This window comes from Microcaecilia unicolor, chromosome 6, assembly GCF_901765095.1.
Source record: "Microcaecilia unicolor chromosome 6, aMicUni1.1, whole genome shotgun sequence".
Lineage (NCBI taxonomy): Eukaryota > Metazoa > Chordata > Amphibia > Gymnophiona > Siphonopidae > Microcaecilia > Microcaecilia unicolor.
The window spans coordinates 60,517,264-60,538,204 of record NC_044036.1 but is presented as its reverse complement, the minus strand read 5'-3'; the positions used below and the strand labels follow the sequence as shown (position 1 = coordinate 60,538,204).

Sequence of the window (20,941 nt, the reverse complement as noted above, 5' to 3'; positions counted from 1 at the left end):
ATGATTAAACCAACAATGAATGTGATATAAAATATTTGATCGTGGTCTTTCTTTGGCATTTTTGGGACATACTCTGATAGCGACAATGTGGAGGGGCATAATCGAACACGAAAACGGGTACGTGACGAAGCGGGACAGACCGTATTTTCGAAAAAAATGGGCGTCCATCTTTTGTTTCGAAAATACGGTTTGAACGGACCAAATGCCCATGGATTTGGTCCTTTCTGAGCTGGGCGTTTTTTTTTTTTTTTTTTTGCGATAATGGAAAATAAAAACGCCCAGCTCAGAAACGTCCTAATCCAAGCCATTTGGTCATGGGAGGGACAAATGTACAACACTGCCATAGCTCTTAGGGGTGAAGGGGGCAACTACATGTGGGTACAGTGGGTTTCAGAGGCCTCCCATTTACCACCACAAGTGGTACAGGTGGGGGGGGGATGGGCCTGGGTCTGCCTGCCTGAAGTGCACTGCAGTACCCACTAAAAGTGCTCCAGGGACAGGACTTGTTGCTGTTGTATAATCGTGGCACAGCAGTTGTCACCCGAAGACTAATCTCGCTGAAAACGTCCTTTATTTGAATAAGCACCTTTACTCACAGTTAACTGCAGATCACAGGTTGTGCCCCACTGGCAACGAGTCTCGCTGGTACTGAGATTAGCAGTAGGTCCAAGCTGGCAGCATGGTGTACAATGCCCTCTTTCAGCAACATTCAAGGTAAGAACTAAGTGCTGTAACGTGGCTAACACATGACCGGGATCTAAAACTGGCTTACAAAAATGGTCACTACCTCATGGACTACCAGAAACACAACAGGGCACACTCTGACCCAGTTAGCAGGGGGAAAAGCACCATGGGAGTACAGCCTACCAACTACCAACATTGTGAGCATTTAACACAAGCTAGTGGAATCAGGGAGCCCAATACCCTACACCCACCACAATGCACTGCTGATGTGACTCTGCAGTGCACCTAACAGAAAAGGTGTCCTACTCACCCGAGACCCACATCAGAACCAGGGAAAGGCAGTCAGAGGATAGAACACATTCTGCTCTCATGGAGGTGGAATTTGAGGCTGACATACAGGCTGGCAAAAAAAGTTTGTAAAGTGGGTTTCTTTTGGTGGGAGGGGGTTAGTGACCACTGAGGGAATCAGGGCAGGTGATCCCCGATTCCCTCCAGTGGTCATCTGGTCAGTTGGGGCACTTTTTTGGGATTTGTTCGTAAAAAAAAGGGTCCAAAAAAGTGACCCAAAATCGCGGTAAAAATGCCTTTATTTTTTCGATTATCACCTAAAGACGCCCATCTCTCCTCGGCCAATAACCACGCCCCAGTCCCGCCTTCACCACGCCTCTGACACACCCCCATCAACTTTATTCATTCCCGCGACGGAGTGCAGTTGAAGACGCCCAAAATCGGCTTTCGATTATACCGATTTGGGCACCCGCGAGAGAAAGACGTCCATCTCCCGATTTAGGTCGGAATATAGGCGTTTTTCTCTTTTGATTATAAGGTGGATAGTGTGAGCAAAAAAGGAGTAGGGAGAGATGGCTCTTCTCAAACAACACATTAGATGTGTAGATGAAATAAGTCTTTATTACAAAAACATCAAATTTGACTCGACACAGCAGTCGTGTTTCGGTGCCTAAGCGCCTGATTCAGGAGTCTACAAAACATACAGTAAACATCAGAAAATAACGGCCAAAATAACATGATATACAATGCATATGAATAACTTATATATATTAATATACACATGTATATGAGATTTATCATATAAAAAAGATGAATCAGGTAAAGAACATGAATATAAAAACCCAAATGAGATACACACAAATATAAAATATCTTGTAAAACAAATATAAAACTTATATATAGCAAAAAAATATTCTTTTAAAAGAAATGATAAAAATATTATTTCTGTAAAAACAACATAAATAGGTGCTAGTGAGGATTAGCATGTAATGACCTTATGTTGTTGATTGTAATGCTTATACAAATTTTGTACACAAACAGGATATCATCATAACCCTTCAAAAGGAAGATAAGAGGAAACTCACAAATAGCTAATAAACAGGGGGATAACATTAAAAAGAAGGAAGGGGAATAACGAGCATGTGCTTGAACGTAATTGCACAGACATCTGATATCTGAAAATACTATAGAGATTCCCTTGGGTGGAAAAAAGGGTCCCGATTGTACTGTAAAAATGTGATTCAATGGACATTTTATATAACATTGTTAAACAAATTTTCGATGTAAAGATCAGTTCTGGTACTGATGTAAAAAAGAAGCTTTATACATGAAAGTGCTATCATCGTAACTCTAAATGGGAAAGAAAAAGCGGCACACACAATATGCTAGTGAATCAGAAGAAAAGAAAAAATGAGCATGTACATAGTGTGGTCATCCCTAGAGAGATTCCCTGTGGAGAGTGGCAGTTCAGCTGCCCTACAGCAGGTGGTGCTAGACCTACTGTGTTTCTAGCTGAACTGCAGAGCTACTATGGCAGGATTCAGTGCATTATGGGGAAGTGAGGCTGTCTGCCCAGGAGGGAGTGGCTTCACAGAGCATGGAGTTAAAAGCTCTAGGTCAGAGCAGAAGGGGGAGGCCCCAGGAGGAGCAAAGTCCAGATACAGAGACTTGGAAAGAGAGGCCTCACGAGGAAGAAGGTCCTGATACAGAGACCTTGGGAAAAGAGAGCAGGAGCTCAGAGTGCCTGACTGCATTTGGAGCTTTGGTGATCTGGCTGAGAATTACCGTAAGAGTTAGTACAAGTTATACTGTGTGGCTGAGGGAAGCCCTGAGTATAAGTAACATAGTAAGTGACGGCAGATAAAGACCTGTATGGTCCATCCAGTTTGCCCAACAATATATATATATATATGTAGAGAGAGAGAGAGAGAGAGAGAGTTTGATTTGTCCTTGCCATTCTCAGGGCACAGACCGTATAAGTCTGCCCAGCACTCTTCTTGTACTAAAAGTTCTGAAGCTAATGTCGAAGCCCCTTAAAATTTACACTCAAGCCCATGCCTATCTATTCAGTCATAATCAGGGCATAGACCATAGAAGTCTGCCCAGCACTGGTTTCGCTTCCCAATTACCAGCATCGCCACCCAATCTCCGCTGAGTCCTTGGATCCATTCCTTCTAAATAGGATTCCTTTGTGTTTATCCCACACGTTTGAATTCCATTACCGTTTTCATCTCCACCACCTCCCACGGGAGGGCGTTCCACGTATCCACCACCCTTTCCATGAAAAAATACTTCCTGACATGACTCTTGAGTCTGCCCTCCTTCAACCTCAATTCATGTCCTCTGGTTCTACCACCTTCCCGTCTCCAGAAAAGGTTCGTTTGCTGATTAATACCTTTCAAATATTTGAATGTCTGTATCACATCACCCCTGTTTCTCCTTTCCTTCAAAGTATACATGTTCAGGTCGGCAAGTCTCTCCTCGTACGGTTTGCAACGTAAATCTCATACCATTTTCGAAGCTTTTCATTGAACTGCTTCCAGTCTTTTTACATCCTTAGCTAGATACAGCCTCCAAAACTGAACACAATACTCTAAGTGGGGCCTCACCAATGACTTATAGAGGGGCATCAACACCTCCTTTTTTCTGCTGGTTATACCCCTTTCTATGCAGCCTAGCATCCTTCTGGCCATGGCTATCGCTTTGTCACATTGTTTCTTCACCTTCAGATCCTCAGACACCAACACCTCAAGGTCTCTCCTGAGTCGAGCTTACTAATCTCTCCCCTCCTATCCAGTATCTCTCTTTCGGGTTTCTACACCCCAAGTGCATCACTCTACACTTCTTGGCATTAAATTTTAACTATAAACCACTACAGAAACCAAATAAATCAATAACAAACCATAAAACAAACAAATTATCAAATAAAAATCTAAACCTCAAAAATAAATGTTTATATTAATAAATTGTGCTCAGTTTTCTTTTGGTGTATTACATAAGACCCGAAGACTCGCGATGTGTAACATCACCATCATGGCACACCCTACCTCCACTCTCTATTAATATAGCTTCAATAATTATATCAATCTCAGTGAAAAAATGAAAAAGCTACTTAGCTTGAGTTGGGGGGAAAGAGGAGAGATGGGATAGGACTCTTCTCAACGTTCTTGAAATGTTCCAGTTCAGAGAATGAAGCGAGTTCCAAATCAGGTCAGTGCAATACTTTTGAATTTCAAAATCACCCTTTCTATCCTTGACTTATAAAACTGCAGTTTCACCGCTCAGTATCCAATGTTCATAGCTCCCTACATGGACCATGTTTCACCAGAATCTTGGTGTCCTCGGGGGAACTATTAGTTCGGGAGATCATAGGGAGGAACAACTCCCACCCGGGTGCCAAAATATATCATCATCTTAACTTCAAAGGTCTTCGAGAACCAGAGTGTCCATAGAAACATAGAAACAAAGAGTAAGAGGAAAAGAAGGCGCTCTGGTTCTCGAATGCAGTAGCTGAAAAGATAAGGGAAAGAAGATTAGCCTTCATAAATTACAAGAGGTCTCAGAAACAGGAAGACAGGCAACAATATCTGGAAAAGCTAAGAGAAGCTTGAAAAGCTGTCAGGAAAGCAAAGAGACAAATGGAAGAAAAGATAGCTGATTCAGTAAAATTGGGGGACAAGATGTTTTTCAGATATATAAGTGACAGGAGAAGTGCCAAAATAGCACTGTGAGGCTCAAAGCTGAGGGGGAGAAATAAGAAGCTGATAAAGATAAATCTGAACTGCTTAACAATTATTACTGTTCTTTGTTCATGGATGAAAGGCCAGGGGTAGAACCGCAGAAAACAAATGCTAAGGGGGATGGATGTGCGGTAGACTGGGACTGATTCTCATCCTCCTTGACCTATCCACCGCTTTTGACACTGTCAATCACGATTTACTTCTTGCCACACTGTCCTCATTTGGGTTCCAGGGCTCTGTCCTCTCCTGGTTCTCCTCTTATCTCTCCCACCGTACCTTCAGAGTACACTCTCATGGTTCTTCCTCCACCCCCATCCCGCTCTCTGTTGGAGTTCCTCAGGGATCTGTCCTTGGACCCCTTCTTTTTTCAATCTACACCGCTTCCCTGAGCTCCCTGATCTCATCTCATGGTTTCCAATATCATCTTTATGCTGACAACACCCAGCTTTATCTCTCCATACCGGACATCACTGCCGAAACCCAGGCCAAAGTATCGGCTTGCTTATCCGACATTGCTGCCTGGTTGTCCAACCGCCACCTGAAACTGAACATGGCCAAGACCAAGCTTATTGTCTTTTTTTTTTTTTGTTACATTTGTACCCCGCGCTTTCCCACTCATGGCAGGCTCTATGCGGCGGGCAATGGAGGGTTAAGTGACTTGCCCAGAGTCACAAGGAGCTGCCTGTGCCGGGAATCGAACTCAGTTCCCCAGGACCAAAGTCCACCACCCTAACCACTAGGCTACTCCTCCACCCAAACCCACTTCCCCTCTCCCTCCACTCTCTATCTCAGTTGATAACACCCTCATCGTCCGCGTCCCATCTGCCCGCAACCTCGGAGTCATCTTCGACTCCTCCCTCTCCTTCTCTGCGCATATCCAGCAGATAGCCAAGACCTGTCGCTTCTTCCTCTATAACATTAGCAAAATTCACCCTTTCCTCTCTGAGCACACCACCCGAACTCTCGTCCACTCTCTCATTACCTCTCGCCTTGACTACTGCAACCTACTCCTCACTGGCCTTCCACTTAGCCATCTATCCCCCCTTCAGTCCGTTCAGAATTCGGCTGCACGTCTTATCTTCCGCCTGTACCGATATACTCATATCACCCCTCTCCTCAAGTCACTTCACTGGCTTCCGATCAGGTACCGCATACAGTTCAATCTTTTTATTTTTTTTTGTTACATTTGTACCCCACACTTTCCCACTCATGGCAGGCTCAATGCGGCTTACATGGGGCAATGGAGGGTTAAGTGACTTGCCCAGAGTCACAAGGAGCTGCCTGTGCCGGGAATTGAACTCAGTTTCTCAGTTCCCCAGGACCAAAGTCCACCACCCTAACCACTAGGCCACTCCTCCACTTCTTCTACTAACCTACAAATGTACTCGATCTGCAGCCCCTCCTTACCGCTCTACCCTCATCTCCCCTTACGTTCCTTCCCGTAACCTCCGCTCTCAAGACAAATCCCTCCTCTCAGTACCCTTCTCCACCACCGCCAACTCCAGGTTCCGCCCTTTCTGCCTCGCCTCACCCCATGCTTGGAATAAACTACCTGAGCCCATACGCCAGGCCCCCTCCCTGCCCATCTTCAAATCCTTGCTCAAAGTCCACCTCTTTAATGTCGCCTTCGGCACCTAACCACTACACCTCTATTCAGGAAGTCTTGACTGCCCCAACTTGACATTTCGTCCTTTAGATTGTAAGCTCCTTCGAGCAGGGACTGTCCTTCTTTGTTAAACTGTACAGCGCTGCATAACACTAGTAGCGCTCTAGAAATGTTAAGTAGTAGTAGTAGTACTGATTCTCAGAAGACTGTGTTCATGAGGAGTTAGCTAAACTTAAAGTACACAAAGCCATGGGGCCTAATGGGATACATCCAAGGGTACTCAAGGAGATGCTCTGGCGGCTCTGTTATCTGATCTCTTCAATGCCTCCTTAGAGTCTGTGGTGGTGGACGCTAAAAGTGTTTTTAGAGTGTTTTTAGCGTCCACTGGACTGATACACTTATCTTTTTCGTATGCACTGACAGCATATATGTTGATATTACCAGCAGGCTTTTATTTGCAGCGCATCATTATTGATAACTAAGTCCTTTTATTGGCAGATCTAGTACTGCTTTGCAAAGAGTTCTGTAAATTTATGCGACTCCTGATGCAGGCATAGAGTCTCCAAAACATGACCCATGTTGGGCCCTTCTAATAAAGAATTGGATCTTTTCCCATTGTCCTGCTCCTGAAAGCTTTTCTGTTCTTTTTGTTTTGCATTGCAGGGATGTGTGTCTTTCTCTTCTTCCTGAGCTTATGTTGAGAATTTGGTTTTCTCTAATTTTTGCTTCAGATTAAATGATTGTCAAAAGGCCAACACTGGGGGAGCTGGGAATATTTCTTTCAGTAATTCTTCTTCCTGGTAATGGTTGTAGATCTTTTATGATTTTTCTCAGTTTCTCCAGTTCTGAATTTTATGACACTACTAGTAAAAAAGGCCTGTTTCTGACACAAATTAAACGGGCGCTAGCAAGGTTTTCCTCGGAGTGTGTATGTTTGAGAGAGAGTGTGTGTGTGTGAGAGTGACTGTGTGAGAGAGAGAGAGTGAATGTGCGAGTGTGTGGGTGTGTGACAGAGAGAGAGTGAGTCTGGGTGCCGAGTGTGTGAGACCGAGAGTGTGTGAGAGTGACTGTGTGACACAGAGTGAATTTGATACAGTGTGAGACATAGTGTGACTGTATGAGAGTGAGGGACATAAAGACACTTACTGTGAGAGAGTGTGTGTGTGTGACAGAGATACCTCCCCCTCCCTCTGTGGTCTCAGCACCCCCCCCCCTCTGGTCTCAGGATCCCCTCCCCCCCTCTTAGGTCTGAGGACCCCCTCCTTCCCTCTGTAGCAGAAGGTGGATTTTGAGCATGGCTTAGTTATTGTTTTGTTGGGGAGTGTGTGAGTTGCATGAGCAATCAGTGCTGCCATTTTGGTGTTGGGGGTTTGTTGGGGGGGGAGGGTACCTTTGTTCCACATAATTGTATGTGTTTCTGTTGTTTGTGGGTGGGTTGGGGGCTCAGAGGGTGTGTGTGGGTGATTGAGGTACATAGGTGTGTGTGTGAGTGAGAGAGATGCTGTCTTTGCATGGCACAGTATGTGTTTGTGTTCACACGAAAAACAGAAACAACAGAAAAGATAACCCTAGACTTAACTAAGATCTTTAGCTAGCCTGGAACAACTTGCAGTGAAGTATTGACACAGGCTGTCTTTGTCCTTTCCCTAGAGTGTGTAGCCTTCTGGCTCCTGATTTATGTGCATCATCCTGCCCGGGAACAGGCGTTCCATTTGGGCTCTGTTTTGCCTCTCATCCCACTAACAGAAGGATGGGACCCTCTCCAGTTCTAATACCTAAGAATAGCCACAGGCTAATAGCCAGAGGCTTCTCTTCCTCCTCCCCTCCCTCTCTCAGCGGTTCCAGCTGTCGAGGAAGCCCCGCCCACTCGCACTCCCCTGCCTTTCTCCAGCCCGTGGAGCTGCAGTGACGACTGGCGGAGTGAGCCAGTCGGACAGTGCTGGGAGAAGGGTGTTGCGGAGGCGGGTTTAAGGGGAGACTTGTGCTAAGGAGCCGGAGTGAGCCAATCGGGTGGCACGGTGGGCGTGGCAGAGAGGAGGTGGGAGTAGCAGGGGGCGGGGTTAGTAGTGTTGAGGCTGAGGAAGTGGTGGGACGGAGCTGGACTCAGGGAGCAATTGGCTGCTGTCTGCGATCAGGTGAGTGTCAGGCTGTGTACACGATGCTGCCGGTATCGGGGAAAGTACGGGACTTTTGTTTTTTTCTTGGTAAGAAGAGATCGGGCACTGGATGTGGCTGAGGGAGGGAACCAGACCTGGGCTGGCACTGGATACTCTCTTGCATGGAAGGAAGCCAAGTGTTAGCTCTGCTGGGTCTTGTTTTCTTTTCTGCATCCTCCTCCCAGGGAATGAATGGTGCATTCAGTCTGGCGGTGAGGGGCTTGGGTGATGCGCCGGGAGGGAGGTGCTCTGACAGCTGATTCCTAGGCAGAGGGAGGAGTAGGGAAACACGCGGCCTCCCCTGCCTGGCTTGCGGTTTTGTGTGTTGCGTCTGGGTTGCCGATGTCATCAGAGGCTTCAACTGAGGCACAGCCAATTAGACGCGCGACACGGTCGTTGATTAAATCATCTGCCATTCGTTCAGTGTCAGTGCTCCGCCCTCAACATCATCACGTTTGACGCGTGGGAGGGGCAGACACTCATGTAGGAAAAGCGATCTCAGCCACTTCACTTTTAGAATGTTGGTTAAGTGAGGCTTCATTAGAACGTTGGAGGTGCGTTTTATATAGAGAGATAAGGGGAACTCTCTCCAAGGTTTTCTTTTCTTTGTACTGCAGTAGGTTTTTCCTGGATGTTTTATGGGAAGAGGCAGTTTTCTTAGAGATAATTTTGGGTTGTAGCTTTCTATTTGAAGGAATTGGTCAGGATTTTGAGATGTTTGTCTTTTGGGTCAGAGCATATACAATGGTATTGCGTGACTTGGCTGTTTATAATGAGCTTTTTTGTACTGTATGTGAACGAATTGTAGAGGTAGCAGTCATGGTCGTCGTTGTCGCCCATGACTTGCTTGTCAGTGCCCTGCTCCACCTAGACCCATTAGATTTACCTGCAGTTTTAGCTAGTGACCTGTGGGGTCACTGTGGGGTGGTGAAAGCCAAGCTGGTGATGTCATCTATGCTGAGCCCTTCTTAAGCTGGCCCGGGTGTGCATTCGCTGTTCTGGCAATATTCCCTGATTGAGCTCAGGCCTTCCTGAGGCTCTGCTAGTTCCATCTGTTGTTTCTTTGTCAGGCCATGGTCTGAAGCATTGCGGCAGCTTTCACCTTCTTGCTCTGCTCCAGTGAAGCCTGCCCCCAAGCCTTGAAGTCCTGAGAGCTATTTGCTCTTCAGCTGAGTCTCCTGTCATCCTCAATGAGTCCTTGGTCACTAGTTGCAGTGAGTAGGCTCTGTGTTGAGTTTTGGACTGTGTGTGCTGGGACGGTGAGCGCTGTTGGTCCTGTGGCCGTGTCTTGTAGTATCTCTGGACGAGGTGGCTGTGCTCAGAGTGCAGAACGATCCACGTGGGCTGTCCTGGTTCCTGCTTTGCTGCGCTGTGCCTGTGTGTCTTCTTCTCTGGGAGCATTTGGCTCGGGGGCCTCAGAGACTGTTATTAACCTGCTTACCTTGGAAGCATCGGCTCGGGCATTGTTTTGCTTAAAGCTTCTGCCCTGGGCACCTCATAGACTGTTTACTTTTCCATTGTGCTATTCTTTCCCTCCAGCGAGTGGAGTGGTCCCTCAAATTACCTACCCGTGGTGTGGGTCTACATGAGGTTATTTAAATTCCTTTTGCTTTCCTGCTGCTGCGCATTTCCTGCTTCCAAGAGTACTTGCCGAGGAGGTTTTGCGGCTTACATGAGAGTTCTGACAGAATGAACCTTTCCTGACTGCCAGTGGTTTTTCCGCTTCCAGCTAAGTGCTCTTTGCTTTCCATTGTCCCGCCAGGGCGGGCCTTTGCTTTGTCCCTTGTGCTCTTGTGTTTGCTTTTCCTGTACAGCTAGGCTGTCCTTCTATTTGCCATTATTGTATGCCTAATGTTTTCTTTTGCTTTAATTAGTGTTAGGATGTGCAGCTAGGTTGCTTGTTGTTCTCTCTCCTTTCATGTTTTTCTGTTCTGTTTTGTTCACCCTTTTTGACTCATGTTTCTTTTGCTGCCAGTAAAGCTACCTTAGTTCACCTCCCCTGGTGATCCAGTCCAGTTCTTTGGGACACTCTTGTCTACCCAGAGGTGGTTGAGTGATCCTCACACGGCCACCTCTGGGCCAAGGTCTCACAAACATCACAGTAGGTGTATCTCTCAGTTGGTTTCCTCTATTTATTTATTTAGGATTTATTTACTGCCTTTTTGAAGGAATTCACTCAAGGTGGTGAACAGCAAGAATAAGTCAAACATAAGCAATAGACAATTACAGCAGTAAAAAGTATTCAAACAATCATACAAAGTATAGCATAGTATGCCACATTACAATGTCAATACAATACACAATAAAACATTTTAATAGACAGCATAGGGTGTAATCAAAGATGGAGCAAATAGATAGATAAGATAGAGTAACAGGAGTAAGAAGATAAGATACTAATTTAAAGAAAGTTGCAAATGAGGTCAGAAAGGTGCTTCAATTTTTATCTTAGCTAGGGAGTGTATAAACATGTCCTGTTCAGCCAGTACCATTCCGTGTGTGTGTGTGTGTGTGTGTGTGTCTAGCAAGTTAGTTACTTAAGGCCTGGTTGAAGAGCAAAACTTTCACTTGCTTCCTGAAGGTAAAGATAGTCTATTGTTAAGTAAAGCCTTTCAGGGAGTGTATTCCAGAGTGTGGGGGGGTACTCTAGAGAAGGCGTACTTGTGGGTATCACATGGTGTGGTTAGGGATACTCCTTGGGAGGAGTATTTATATAGATGTTTATTTATAACCATTGTTGATAGAAAGTTTGTGTCTACATCTAAAGGCAAATCATTTTGTTTTTCATTCAATTGACCTTCCACTGGTTTACATGGGTGATAGTATGTCTGAGAGAAAGGAGGAATTGGTATTCCAAAAATTTCTTTAATATACCTTCTAAGCATTTCCTTAGGAGTAATAGAAAAAAAAACTCTAGGGAAATTTAAGAATTGTAAATTATTACTTCTCAAAGAGTTTTCAAAAGTTTCAGCCGTTTTTTTTTTTTTTTGTTACATTTGTACCCCGCACTTTCCCACTCATGGCAGGCTCAATGCGGCTTACATGGGGCAATGGAGGGTTAAGTGACTTGCCCAGAGTCACAAGGACCTGCCTGTGCCGGGAATTGAACTCAGTTCCTCAGTTCCCCAGGACCAAAGTCCACCACCCTAACCACTAGGCCACTCCTTAAACTCACTACATTTTTAATCCTAGTTGTTTGAATTTTTTGTACAGCATCCAATTCTTTCTCCTCTTTCTCCATTTTTTCAGTCAATTTCTTTTTATATGAGAATCAACTGTTTCCAGTTTATTTTTAAGAGATGCAGTTTCCTGCTGTAATATTTGAATCTGGGGGCATAAAGCTTTACTCAGATTAACAATCAAAGCCCATAAATTGTCACGGGTAACTTCAGTTGGTTTCTCAAACAGAAAAGTAGGAATATGTGAAGTATTAGAAAAAAGGGAAAAAAGACTAAACGTCAGCCGGCGTGGCTAAACAGTAAGATAAAGGAAATCATTAGAGCCAAAAAACAATCCTTCAGAAAGTGGAGAAGAGAACCAACTGAAAGTAACAGGATAGATCATAAGGAATGCCAAGCCAAATGCAAAGCGGAGATAAGGAGGGCAAAAAAGGACTTTGAGAAGAAATTAGCGTTGGAAGCAAAAATACATAGTAAAAATTTTTTTAGATACATTAAAAGCAGGAAACCGGCCAAAGAGTCGGTTGGGCCGCTGGACGAAAATGGTGTTAAAGGGGCGATCAAGGAGGACAAAGCCGTAGCGGAGAAATTAAATGAATTCTTTGCTTCGGTCTTCACCGAGGAGGATTTGGGGGGGACACCGGTGCCGGAAAGAATATTTGAAGCGGGGGAGTCGGAGAAACTAAACAAATTCTCTGTAACCTTGGAGGATGTAATGGGTCAGTTCAGCAAGCTGAAGAGTAGTAAATCACCGGGACCTGATGGTATTCATCCCAGAGTATTAATAGAACTAAAAAATGAACTTGCGGAGCTACTGTTAGAAATATGCAATCTGTCCCTAAAATCGAGTGTAGTACCGGAAGACTGGAGGGTAGCCAATGTTACTCCGATTTTTAAGAAGGGTTCCAGAGGAGATCCGGGAAATTATAGACCGGTGAGTCTGACGTCGGTGCCGGGCAAGATGGTGGAGGCTATTATTAAGAATAAAATTGCAGAGCATATACAAAAACATGGACTGATGAGACAAAGTCAGCACGGATTTAGTGAAGGGAAGTCTTGCCTCACCAATCTAATGCATTTTTTTGAGGGGGTAAGCAAACATGTGGACAATGGGGAGCCGGTTGATATTGTATATCTGGATTTTCATAAGGCGTTTGACAAAGTGCCGCACGAAAGACTCCTGAAGAAATTGCAGAGTCATGGAATCGGAGGTAGGGTATTATTATGGATTAAGAACTGGTTGAAAGATAGGAAGCAGAGAGTAGGATTGCGTGGCCAGTATTCTCAGTGGAGGAGGGTAGTTAGTGGGGTCCCGCAGGGGTCTGTGCTGGGTCCGTTGCTTTTTAATGTATTTATAAATGACCTAGAGATGGGAATAACTAGTGAGGTAATTAAATTCGCCGATGACACAAAATTATTCAGGGTCGTCAAGTCGCAGGAGGAATGTGAACGATTACAGGAGGACCTTGCGAGACTGGGAGAATGGGCGTGCAAGTGGCAGATGAAGTTCAATGTTGACAAGTGCAAAGTGATGCATGTGGGTAAGAGGAACCCGAATTATAGCTACGTCTTGCAAGGTTCCGCGTTAGGAGTTACGGATCAAGAAAGGGATCTGGGTGTCGTCGTCGATGATACGCTGAAACCTTCTGCTCAGTGTGCTGCTGCGGCTAGGAAAGCGAATAGAATGTTGGGTGTTATTAGAAAGGGTATGGAGTCCAGGTGTGCGGATGTTATAATGCCGTTGTATCGCTCCATGGTGCGACCGCACCTGGAGTATTGTGTTCAGTACTGGTCTCCGTATCTCAAAAAAGATATAGTAGAATTGGAAAAGGTACAGCGAAGGGCGACAAAAATGATAGTGGGGATGGGACGACTTTCCTACGAAGAGAGGCTGAGAAGGCTAGGGCTTTTCAGCTTGGAGAAGAGACGGCTGAGGGGAGATATGATAGAAGTGTATAAAATAATGAGTGGAATGGATCGGGTGGATGTGAAGCGACTGTTCACGCTATCCAAAAATACTAGGACTAGAGGGCATGAGTTGAAGCTACAGTGTGGTAAATTTAAAACGAATCGGAGAAAATTTTTCTTCACCCAACGTGTAATTAGACTCTGGAATTCGTTGCCGGAGAACGTGGTACGGGCGGTTAGCTTGACGGAGTTTAAAAAGGGGTTAGATAGATTCCTAAAGGACAAGTCCATAGACCGCTATTAAATGGACTTGGAAAAATTCCGCATTTTTAGGTATAACTTGTCTGTAATGTTTTTACGTTTGGGGAGCGTGCCAGGTGCCCTTGACCTGGATTGGCCACTGTCGGTGACAGGATGCTGGGCTAGATGGACCTTTGGTCTTTCCCAGTATGGCACTACTTATGTACTTATGTAAGTCTGTACCTGATGAACTGATGAGACAAGAACTAAACACACCAACTGTTGTTAAAGAATCTCTCGCAGGACCAGGTGAACCCACAGCAGCCGCTTGGGTGTTCAGAAGAACTAATACTCCATAGTCCTCCACTGGATGTAATTGTTGTGCCTCATATCTTTCCACAATCGCTGCACTTCTTGGTTGAGGAGGGAAGATTCAGTCAGTGGAGAACTGGCACTCCGTGGCTTCAGGGAAGGCGCTGTATGGTTGGGGCTCAGAGTAACATCAAGCCCTAGCATCGCACCAGGGTCTCCACTCGCTGTGGCAAGCAGGCAGCTCTCCAACCCAGGTGATATTCTGGCTCTCCGCAGAAATAAGTCAAGGACACCAGCCCTCGGCATAGCAAGCTGCTGGGAGGTAGCGGTAGCAGCCAGATTTACTTTCCGCTTTGGCATTCTAGGGATCAGTTGCAGGATCAAGTGGAGAGAGCACTTACATCAGGTTCATGATGCCATCTTGGATCAGCTTGGCAGATGTTGAGGCTGTTAGGCCACATGGCCTCCATGGTACATGTCACTGCCATTGATCACCTCCATTTGCAAGGCTCCCAATGGACCCTTGCTTCCCAGTGGTGCCAGGCCACGGGGAACCTTCTGGATGTCATCATGGTTACACCGGCGTTGACTTGGTCACTTCTCTGGTTGATAATTTGACCCTGGGACTCCCATTCCAAATTCCTCTGCACTGAAAGGTCCTGACTACAGATGCATCCGATCTGGGATGGGGCGCTCATGTAGATGGGCTTCACACCCAGGGACACTGGTCACTCAGGAGACCAAGCTTCAAATCTATCTCCTGGAGCTATGGGCAATCTATAATGCTCTAAAGGCTTTCAGAGATTGGCCGTTCAACAAAATTGTTCTGATCCAAACAGACAATCAGGTGGCCATGTACTATATCAACAAGGAGGGGACTTAGCATGTAAATGAAAGGGGGCATATATGTGGATAGGGCTTGGGTGGGACACAGGCAGGTTCCATATTTACACACATAATTTACAGAATACTGAAAGTTACACACTAAGGTGCTACATTTAGGCGTGTGCATTTATATATGCTATTGACATGGCATAAGTAGGCACACCTAAATGTTGTTGCATATATAGTAACTTACACTAGTATTCTATAACAGAATCTGGGTGCCCACTAGGGACAGAAAAAGTACTTGTATATAATATGTAAACCAGTTTGGTTGTACCACAGAAAGGCAGTATGTCAAGAATCTAATAAACAAACAAACATTATAAAATTAGAGGTCAATATTCAAACGATTTGAACAGCTTGTCTGAGGCTAACCTGGTATATTCAGCAGCACAAAGCCAGCTATTTTTTTGGATAGTCCTGGTGCGGATTGACACTTATCCAGTTAAGTACCAATATTTAGCGCTTAAGTTACCCGGACAAATGGGACTGCATAAAATACAGTCCTATCCGGTTCTGAATATGACACTTAACCGGGTAAGCGTTATTGGCTATATATAACCAGATATTCAGTGCCAATGCCTGGACATGGCCCAACACTGAATATCTGGGGATACTGCTGGCAGAATATTGACTCCTTAGTGATTAGCACACTGCATCTTGAAGTTTAAATTTTTATGCCCTATATTGAATTGACCCCCCCCCCCCCCCCCCACCCGCTTAACCTGATAATAGTTACAAACGTTCATACAGATACCTAATAGCAATACATCTGCACTTTCTTACTGCAGTACTTTGAAAATTATTAGACAGATACTCATGATGTGATCAACCTAAACAGCTGCAGTTGTAATAGCTTCAGGGGGAAATTAAAAATGGTTTGTGGGTATTTTCAAAATAGTGAAGATTACAAATCTTTTGGGGATGTTTTTTTGTTTGTTTGTTTGTTTTTTTTTGCTGCTCCCTCTATCTGTCAGTATTTGGATTAAACAGTTTAGGCCTTTTCCAGTAAACAAGGTCACATGTCATTCCTTTTAACTCTCCAATACTAAATCTGCTATGTTGCACTAATGCTCTTAGATTGCTATTTGTGACTGAGAATATGAGGTCATGGCTGTTTCCTTGCCAACAGGTCCTCTTGGGAAACCATGTTCAGTAAAAGCACAGAAGTAGTGACTCCTTTGGAATTTCAGTGTTGCCAGCGCCTAGTCCAGCTTTGCAAAGACTGTATACTAGTGGTATACAAATGTGGAACAGACTCAAGAGGATCAGCGACTGGAACAAGCCATGACTGCATTGACACAAGGTACATATGTTCCTTTTACACTCTGATATTGCAAAGTAATAACTTCGGACCCAGTTCATCCAAATTCATGTCTTTGAAAAATTCACAGTTAAAAATTATTTGTTCACTGCAGGGAATGAAAATAATCACATCCTAGATTTAAAGTAGGTAGTTCAAAGTCCTGTGTACCTGAGGAAAATGAAAGTAAAAGCCTGTCTTAGGTTTTTAAGCCTGGTGTCTTCTCAGAATTGCATAATATATTATCAGCATCATTAAAATAGGTATGATGCTCATTCCTTTTTGGGTGTGGTGATGTCATTCTCCCGACATAACCAGCTTTTAGAACTGGCTGGAGGAAAAGAAATGAGCACATATGCCGCTGTATCTGTACGAAATGAGGAATGTTCAGTCCCAAGAAACCAAGAGAGGCTGGTGCACCACAACAATATGAACAATATATAAGTGTACACAAAAGAAAAATAAGAAGGATAAAACATATGAAGCTCTGTGTGTCTGAATTAAAAATCTTTTAATTTTTTTTTTGTTACATTTGTACCCTGTGCTTTCCTACTCATGGCAGGCTCAATGCGGTAGGCAATGGAGGGTTAAGTGACTTGCCCAGAGTCACAAGGAGCTGCCTGTGCTGGGAATCGAACTCAGTTCCTCAGGACCAAAGTCCACCACCCTAACCACTAGGCCACTCCTCCAGGCACTCCTTATACATCAGACGACCCAAGTTTCACCATCAGGCTGCATCAGGGGTTAATTCATTATGGGCAAGTGATGTTCTGTTGCTATAAGATGTATACTGTATCGACCCCTGATGCAGCTTATACTTCAGTCTGAGCATGCACAATGTGCCCACAATGACAGCTGGAGTGTGGCCATTGACTGCCACAGTGAGGATGTTTTCAGCTGACAGAGTTTGCAGGTCCCCACCAGCCAAGGTATTAACTTTGAGTTTGGAGGTGGTGGGGGGAGGATGCATGGGTCCACCCAGCTACTAGACTGTATCCAGCCAATATTCAAAATGATTTAACCTGTCGGAAATCACTGACTGGTAAAATCGCTTGCGGCTATCCGGTCATTTTCAGCAGCTCTTACTGTAACCGGTTATCTTAGCTGAAAATAACTAATTAGCACCAAATTCAAACGTTGCTAACTTATGGGCGTTCCAGAGTGGAGTGGGTTAAGTGCCAATATTCAGCCTTGTTCTATTGTTTTGTAAACACTCTATGTATTGTCTGATATTGACATTCCTGTAACTTAGCAGCTAACACCTTCCTCAGTATTTCTCTGATTAGTCTACAAAAATCCACCCCCTCCAGTTGATATCCCAAATCTTTAGTTCAAGCTTCTGTCAGGGGGCTATAAACCTGAAGTGGCATAAGCATCACCAAACCTTTGTGTAAGCGAGAGACTGTCACTTCCCCCAATGCATCTCCCCTCAATAAGTCTCTTTATTTCTTTCCCAAACCAGTATATAATACCTCTAATCCTGCACAATAATGACACAATTGCATGTAAGCAAAATGGTCTCCCCTACACAGTGTCCTCTGTTGTTGCATCTCCCCAAAGGAATAAAGCCACCCCTCCTCGTTAAGTAAAAATGTTCAATCAAAGTAATGCCCAACTACTGCCAGCGGCTAAATACACCCGGTTCCAGTCCAGAACTGAAATCCGCATTCCCCCTTAATGGTAAAAGATCACTAATATTTGGATTTTGCATCCAATAGGACATCAGTTCCCTCCAAAGTACTCGCAAAGGCTGCAACAGTATACCAGTTTGAATCCAAGGCAGCAACCTATCAGATTGAGCCTGTTAAAGAAAATTCAGGTGCCAAGGCGCAAATAACTCCTGTTCCCTTGCTGTTGGCGTGAAATGTTAACACCCAATCCCTCAAATGTTGCAGCAGACTTGCTTGATTGTATCATTTTAAATAAGTTATTCCCAGATCTCCCTGAGCCTAACCATCATAGAGATAGTGCAACCTAATTTTTGATTCCACCCCCCATCCCCTCAGTAAAATTTTCTACAAAGCCGTTCTCACAATTGCAGCAAGTTTTTCCGCAGAAGATGAAATGGCAGAACTTGCAAAACATATAACCAGCATGGAAACAACACCATTTTGAAAATAATTTTTCCCATCAGCAACAATGGTAAATGGCACCATTTATCCAATTGAAGCTTTGTATCCTGTAATAGTTTATCTACATTCAGTTGATAAAGATGACGAACATCCATAGACCGCTGAACTGCAAGATACTGAAAAGAACCGTCAGCCCATTTCAGTGGAAAACCCCCTTCCCAGTTCTGCTCCTGTTCCTAGGTCCACATCAAAGCCTACGATTTATCCAAATTCAACTTAAAACCAGAAAAATCTCCATATTCAGTCATGCGTTCGAATAATACTGGCACCGATGTATTTGGGTACCCTACGTGAACTAGTAAGTCATCAATGAAAGCTGCTATTTTATGTTTAAATCATTTTTATTAAAGAAAAGGTAACCAGTCAAAGAACAGATATAATAGATTACAAATTAACAGTCCTAGACATCCTACTCCCCATATCCTATACCACTTCTCCCTCTCCCCCCTTTTCAGATTCACTCCACTCCTAAATATTCAACAAATGACTGCAAACTACTGGAGAAAGTATGTTCCAAACTTTGCTCCAAACAGAATGAAATATAACACCATGGTGAGATACAAAGTCTTGAACTGCTAGTCGCTCCACCTTTAATAAGGCAATCATAAGAAAACGCCAGTGCTGCAATGAGGGGGCCCACGGAGAAAGTCAGCAAATCAATATAGTTTTTGATGTTTTTTCTTTTTTTGCCATTAACACTGCTTAATGTAAAAAGCTTTTTATCCCCCATGGTATAGAAGTTGTCAGATTGTAGCAATCAAACAAAAGCAAAGAATCCACCTGATCTCCAGAAGTCCAGAGTGATGATATGCCTGTTAACAGCTGACACCAAAAACAAAATACTACTGGAGATAGCCAGAACATATGTCCCAGCGTGGCCTCTTTGGACTGACACTTTGGGCTTGCACTGGTGACTGTAATGCCTATATCATGCACCCTTCGAGGAGATATATAAAGGCGCAACGCAAATGTATAGAGCATTTCCCAGTTGTGGACGTTCTTTATGAGGCTTCTAATATGGACCTATACGTCTAGCTCCATCTCTACCTGTTTTCAAATCTATGCTGAAAACCCACCTTTTCACTGCTGCTTTTAGCTCCTAGCCACAATTGCCCTCCCCTTGTCCCTTCCTCCCTTCTCACCCATTACTTCCCTCACCCGTAACTGTCTTGTTTGTCTGTATTACTTAGATTGTAAGCTCTTTTGAGCAGGGACTGTCTCTTTGTATCAGGTGTTCAGCGCTGCGTGCGTCTGGTAGCACTATACAAATCCTAATAATAATAATAATGCAGCATGTAAGTTTTGAAACATGCTGATGAAAGTGTTACACAAAGTTCTCCACTCCAGATTGAGGAAAGTCATAAGTACATAAGTATTGCCATACTGGGACAGACCAAAGGTCCATCAAGCCCAGCATCCTGTTTCCAACAGTGGCCAAGCCAGGTCACAAATACCTGGCAAGATCCCAAAAAAGTACAAAACATTTTATACTGCTTATCCCAGAAATAGTGGATTTTCTTCAAGTCCAATTTTAATAATGGTCTATGGACTTTTCCTTTAGGAAGCCGTCCAAACCTTTTTAAAACTCTGCTAAGCTAACTGCCTTTACCACATTCTCTGGCAACAAATTCCAGAGTTTAATTACACGTTGAGTGAAGAAAAAGTTTCTCTGATTCATTTTAAATTTCCTGCTTTGTAGCTTCATCGCATGCCCCCTAGTCCTAGTATTTTTGGAAAGTGTAAACAGATGCTTCACATCTACCTGTTCAACTCCACTCATTATTTTATAGACCTCTATCATATCTCCCCTTATTCACCTAGGTCCTTCCAAGGCAGACTGGCTACATAATGATGGAGTTGAAAGCTGCTATTTTAAAGGGATCTCTTCCCCAAATTAATCTTTGTATCTCAGCATTACTCTGAATGTCACAGATGAGTGGATCCAAAGTTAAAATAAATAATAAAGGTGAAAGGGGCAGCCCTGTCTTGTACCATATCATATGTTAAGATAAGAAGAATAAACCATTAACCCACACATAGGCCTGGGGAGTCAGTATAGCATCTCGAATACTATAAACATCTAATGTTCCAAATAAAAATTTCCAAAAGCCTTTCAGCATTGAAACCTGTCAGCATGGAAGGGATATTCTGATTCCCTGCCAGTTCTAATGTGGTGACAATTTTGTGTGCATTCTTAGTTACACTATCCTGCTTATAATCGAACGAGAAAAACGCCCAAGTTCCAACCTAAATCGGGAGATGGACATTTATCTCACAAAAACGAATAACACGGTACAATCGAAAGCCGAACTTGGACGTTTTCAACTGCACTCCATTGCGGAAGCATACAAAGTCAGGGGCGTGTCGGAGGCGTGGTGAAGGCGGGACTGGGGCATGGTTATCACCCGAACAGAGATGGGCGCCTTTCACCGATAATGGAAAAAAAGTATGCGTTTGTAGCTAGAATTTAGGGCACTTTTCCTGGACCCTGTTTTTTCATGAATAAGGCCC

General features: G+C 44.1%; 1 protein-coding gene across 3 annotated transcripts in view; it reads left to right on the top strand.

Annotated features, from left to right (window-relative positions):
• TTLL7 (tubulin tyrosine ligase like 7) overlaps nt 1–20,941 on the top strand; it is a 324,337-nt gene that overhangs the window by 295,562 nt on the left and 7,834 nt on the right. For all 3 annotated transcript variants that reach the window (XM_030206297.1, XM_030206296.1, XM_030206298.1), the window contains one exon: nt 16,128–16,301. In XM_030206297.1, the coding sequence (XP_030062157.1) occupies nt 16,128–16,301 (174 nt within the window). The remainder of the gene's footprint in view (nt 1–16,127; nt 16,302–20,941) is intronic.